General features: G+C 33.2%; 1 protein-coding gene across 1 annotated transcript; it reads left to right on the top strand.

Annotated features, from left to right (window-relative positions):
- The first annotated feature begins 1,233 nt into the window (after nucleotides 1-1,233).
- Nucleotides 1,234-3,260, top strand: LOC114420131 (adenylate isopentenyltransferase 5, chloroplastic-like). The gene is made up of 2 exons (XM_028385998.1): nucleotides 1,234-1,644; nucleotides 2,001-3,260. The coding sequence occupies exon 2, from the start codon at nucleotides 2,033-2,035 to the stop codon at nucleotides 3,041-3,043; it is 1,011 nt and encodes a 336-aa protein (XP_028241799.1). The 5' UTR covers nucleotides 1,234-1,644; nucleotides 2,001-2,032; the 3' UTR covers nucleotides 3,044-3,260.
- Nucleotides 3,261-6,000: the final 2,740 nt, after the last annotated feature.

Here is a 6,000-nt window from a genome sequence, read left to right as displayed (position 1 = left end):
CTCGTAGATAATTTAATGACAAATTTATTTTAAAAACTTTATAATTTAATATTAAATGGGTTAATAAAAAATAAAACTTATTATTTTTTAATATTAGGATTTAACGATAAGATGATTTCACAATACACAAGACTAAATATATATTTTTCATCTCTTTAAGGGATCAATGCATTATCCTTTTAAAAATGAATGGGTTTATTTACCCTTTTTCACCTTACAACATCCTTAAGTTATAATTGAGTCCCATTAATTTATTTTATTTTGAAAGAAAGTTATTTCCATAACTAGAATTCAAAAGTCAAGATATTAACCCTTGAGACATACCTGGAGATCACCGAATTAAATATTTTTTTTTCTATCAACAAAGTTTACACATATAATGTCACTATAAAAATTAGATTTGCAATTTTTAATATTACAATATGATATCAACATGTTAATTAAAAAATATTGAATAACTTTTTTTGTTAATAAGAATTAAACTCATGTATTAGAAGATTTATAATAATTCAGACACATTGTTCAAATCAAAGTTAATGGAATAAAAGTAAAAATAAAAAAAAATAAAAAAAATTTAAAATGATTTAACATATTCGGATGGCAATACAACTTTCATGATAATAAAAATTAAGTATAATAAGATATTATTATTTTCTCGTGCATAAATAATACCTAAAAGTATTATTTTTAAGACTCCTAAAAAATATGAAAATATTCCACACCAAATTCTTATTTTTATATAACATATTTTTTTAATTTAAAAATACACTTCCTATGTCTCATTATAATTAGTATAAAAATAAAAAAATTACTTTAAAATATTTGTTATTTTAATTTTTTAATGTAACATTAATTATTTTTTCTACTTACTTATATTTTTTTATAATATTAATCATATGGACTACAAAGACAAAAAAGAAATTATTTATTAATTTTTTTATTGATCAATGTAAAATAACTTAGAACTAACCATTATAATGGAAGGAGGAAGTACAATCTTTTTGGAATGAATCGTTCTCAAAAGGAAAGCTATTAGTATATTTTTTAATAAATTTAATAGTGATGTGTTGACAAGCCCTTGATTTTTAAAATAATTTTGTTATAAACCGTGATTTTTTATTGATTTTTTTTTTCTCTTTTCTAATAGCATATTTTTTAGACAGTTTTTACTATTGGTAAAAAAAATATCAGAAACTATAAACGTACAAGTAAAACACATAATATAAGAGCCCATCCATGATTACTAAAAAGGGGCAGCGCATGAACATTCAGTAGTTCTAGTTTGGTATAAATAGCAGTAGGATAACCCATCTGCAATACCTCATAAACTCGGGTCACAACTCACAAATCCCTCCCCCAAACATTAATATGCAGTGAGTTTGTACTTTCAATTCAATATCCTTAATTTCTCTCAGGTCATCCTTAGTTATAATATCGCCTACTCATACTCAACAAAAGAAACCAGCATACATACATACACCAACCGCTGCACAGCTCCTCTTCTCTAATTATTTGGTCTCGAGTCTCGTGGTTGTGTAAGTGTGTCCAAACAAACCATAACTAGCAAGCCACAGCCACAGTCACATTCACATCCTTAATTACTTTGCAAATATTCAACAGCTCCCCGCGTGTTTGACATTCCAGGTACGTCTGCGTGCATACACTAGCTAGCTAGTAGCTATCTAAATAATAATCCTTGTCTATCAGTGAGCTTAATTTACATGAACATATATACTACATATGCTTGTCCCCTGCCTCAAAATCTGTGTGAATTTCCTCCATTTCATAAACATGGCATTGCTTGCAGATTAATATTGTTTTTTTGGCATTTGATGATCCATTCCCCCGGTCGCTAGATTCTTTCAAGTTCTCCATTTATGATTGGGTGCAAGAAATTAAATAAATCCCCATATGAGCTGTTTTTGCTAGTGCAAAAGATAACAAGACTGAATATATATATATATATATATATATAAAAAAAGGTTTGGTCAACTTGGCAGGTCTAGAGAAGAGAGAAAGAAAAAAAAAGACCATGATGAACATGCTTTCGGTGTCAGCAGCGCTGTGCAAGCCCGTAGCGAGTTTCAACCCGGCATCACATTCACTGAGGAATATGAACTCGCTGTCCCTCTTCATGAACAAGAAGGAAAAAGTAGTGGTAATCATGGGCGCAACGGGGACAGGAAAGTCAAAACTGGCCATAGAGTTGGCCACGCAATTCCCACCAGCGGAGATAGTCAACTCCGACAAAATGCAAGTGTACGAAGGCCTAAACATCACCACAAACAAAGTCACCGAAGAAGAGCGTCGCGGGGTCCCACACCATCTCCTAGGCACGGTGAATCCCAACACCAGTTTCACTGCACAAGACTTTTGCGACCAGGCCACTCTCGCCGTTGGGTCCATATTGGGCCGTGACGGTTTACCCATCATTGCGGGTGGGTCCAACTCCTTCCTCGACGCGTTGGTCAACCATCACACCGAGTTTCGGTTACGCTACGACTGCTGCTTCCTCTGGGTCGATGTCTCACTCCCCGTCCTCCATTCCTCTCTCTCCGCACGTGTGGATCGCATGATCCACTCTGGCCAGCTCCACGAGGTTCGACAGAGTTTTCAATACCACAACCAGGATTATACCTTAGGGATACGAAAGGCCATTGGCGTACCCGAGTTTCATGATTTTTTCAGAGCCGAAGCCGACGGAGCCGATCAGAGGACCAAACAGCGCCTCCTCCAGGCTGCCATTGCTTCCCTCAAAACCAACAACTGCACCCTCGCCAAGCGGCAGCTCCAGAAGATTCACCGCCTTTATAGCATGTGGAAACGGAACATGCACCGCCTCGACGCCACCGAGGTTTTCCTCAAGACCACTCGCCAGGAGGCAGAGGAGGCCTGGGAGGATCACGTCTTGTCCAAGACCAGAAGGATTCTCCATAAGTTCCTGTATGAGGACACGCATGTTGTTCCCGCAGGTATTGCGTCTGTTGTTATTGCTTCTTCGCCGCCGCCCATGCCTGCCACCGCCGCCGCCGCAACTCACTAGAGATAATATATATATAGGGCCAGAGAATCTAATATAGAGAAACGTTTCCCGCTGACATGCCTCCGATGACACTACTACATGCCATTTAATTAACATCTTTTTTATTTTATTTTATTTTCTTTTGATATCGTAAAAAAAGGTTTACTTACCACAGAAAATCTGTAATCTTTTGTTACTTATTACTCTCGTCTCTAATTATAACATCTTCCTTTAGAGATTTGTTTGTCCTGTTCTATGAGATCTTTTTTTAAAAAAAAATAATTAAATGTATTAATTATTTTTATTTATATATTCTTATTTAATTATTCTTTTTTAAACGTTAATTAAAAAACAACTAAATGGATAATAAGATAAAGAAAGAATAATTTTAAAATATAATATAATTAATGGATAGATTTAATGTGATTAATTAAATTAGTTATTTTTTTAAGAAATATAAATTAGTTGAAAAAATCTTGGAGAAGGTGGGAGTTGTAATGTATTACCATCATGTCACCGAAATACTTAACAGTGATCCATGAGTTAATTATAGTATTAATCAAGCTCAGCTCAGCTTATGCCTAGCTAGCTACATTGTTCGCTAATATTATTATGGGGTGACTGTTTGCAACTTGAACCGGTAATTAAATGCTAGTTTTCCATGTGGAAGGTTAACGAGTTCTCTAAAGTCACTGGATTGAAGAATTAAAAGTCAATTTTTTTAACAGAAAAATATTACCAATAATAGATTTTTATGATAAAGTAATATTAATGAGAGAAAGGATAAGAAAGATTTTAAGTACTGCTAAGATAAATCATAAATTGGTCATTGAATCAAGAGAGCTGCTATATTTATTAGGAGTAAAAAAATACTCAACACACGCTCATTTTCATTTTCATCTTTTTTTCTTTAATTTTTTTTATTACATTACTTATTACGCTTTTTTTCTTCTTCTGTGTTTTCCTCTAGCTTAGTCTTTTTTCTTTTTTTTCCTTCAAAATCTACCCCAAAATAGGATGAAGGGTTATCTCATTACCCATTTGCGAGCGGGTTACCTAGCTAGCAACATTTGGCAGCCATATATACAGATAGAGGTGACAAGCAAACAGGGAGCGGTACTGCACGAGTGGAGCAGATGGGTTCTTTCTTTCCTCTATTCCTTGAGGAAGTGTTTGACTCCCGTGTACCTTATCATATTGAATTTGACATTAATTTCATATTATTTTATTTTGTCAGACATAAATTTAGTACAATAATTATTATTTATTTATACTGATGACTAACACATATTTTCCTACACGAAATACGGTATAATTTCATTACAATTTTTTTTTTGAAATATAAGATACAGCGTAATATTATTTATAACTACCCCACCACCATTGCATGAATTGCAAAATTGCATTTTAGGCGAGTATAAGATTTTAGATAAAATTGTATTTTTGATTTCTCGATTTATTTTCAGTTTTGGATTTGGTTCCCCAATAATTTAATTTATAAATTTGGTTTTCTTATTTTATAAAATCGTGCAATGTTGGTCCCCCAGGACATAATTGGACATTGACCGTTAACAAGTGATGTTGACTGTCACCTCTCACGTTCTTATTAGATAATGTTTGTCACGTGTTATGTTCTGATTGATCAATCAAAACAATAATTCATTTCATCTTTCATGGAGTTGACATCCAATCAAAACATGACACGTGACAATCATCATCTAATAAGAACTTGACACGTGACAGTCAATATCATTTGTTAATGGTCAACATTTAATTGTGGTCTGGGAAACCAACATTGTACGATTTTACAAAATAGGGGGACCTAATTTGTGAATTAAATTACTGGGGGACCAAATTCGAAACGAGAGATAAATTGGGGACCAAATTTACAATTTTGCCAAGATTTTATTTCACTCTACTTCAAGCTCTTTAATTAATTTACTTAAGAAAATACTAATAATTTTTTCACGTTTTAAAGACCTAAAAGCTAAAACGCAAAATATTAAGATAAAACATCACATAATACATATACATAAGTGAAAAATACCATGTATCCTATGACATTCCATTATAACATAAACTTATACAACATCATAGCAACTCAAACTCCTCAAAACATGCATATAAACATAAACAACTTCATAAAGATAAATCACCTAAACTCTAAATCGATCAACACTATTTATAACACAAAAAAGGAAACCAGAAAAAAATCACATATTCACACCCAAGTATGCATATCCATGAAGTCTATGAAAGACATCGGGTCACCTCCTAACCATCTGTTTCCCACTTACGCCAAATGCAAAATCATCATAGGCACAAACCACATGTGGAGCAATGCAATGGTAAGCTTACCAAAAAATAAGCATACCAAAACAATATATAACTTAACTATTAAAACATAAACAAGCATCATCATGTACCCATAGATAGTAATATTCGATTGTCATAATTGAAGCATAAATCTTAGAATTCATATAATCCTTAATTCACAAACCATCACAAAAAGATTCAATCATCATACATCAATCAATCATCATTACCATGATTCAACCATAAAACATCATCATTATCAATTCATTAATCTTCTACACCAAAGACAGACTTGACTCCACAGAGATTTTACCTTTAAGCGATTAATCCAAGTACATCCCTTAACATAGTCGCACTATATGATCTGACCATTCAGAGAAACCTAAATTAATCCTATGAAAAAATTTGGTTTTGTAAAAAAATGGATAAGCATGGGTAGTGGTTCACCTTGAAAAGGGTTGCAAAAATGTTAACCTATCTAGGTATTCCCTCACTCATCCATTCGATAATCTATTCCCATTAGCCATCACCGACAAACTCTAGCACTAGGTTAAAGGTCCATCAAACACCCCCAACTTATGTCCCTACTCACAACAATAACTATACTTAGATTCCTTGAATGTTTTAGGTAGGATACATTCGTCCTCACCATTTCACTCATG

This window comes from Glycine soja, chromosome 7 (genome assembly GCF_004193775.1).
Source record: "Glycine soja cultivar W05 chromosome 7, ASM419377v2, whole genome shotgun sequence".
Lineage (NCBI taxonomy): Eukaryota > Viridiplantae > Streptophyta > Magnoliopsida > Fabales > Fabaceae > Glycine > Glycine soja.
This window is presented reverse-complemented; position numbering and strand designations above follow the sequence as displayed.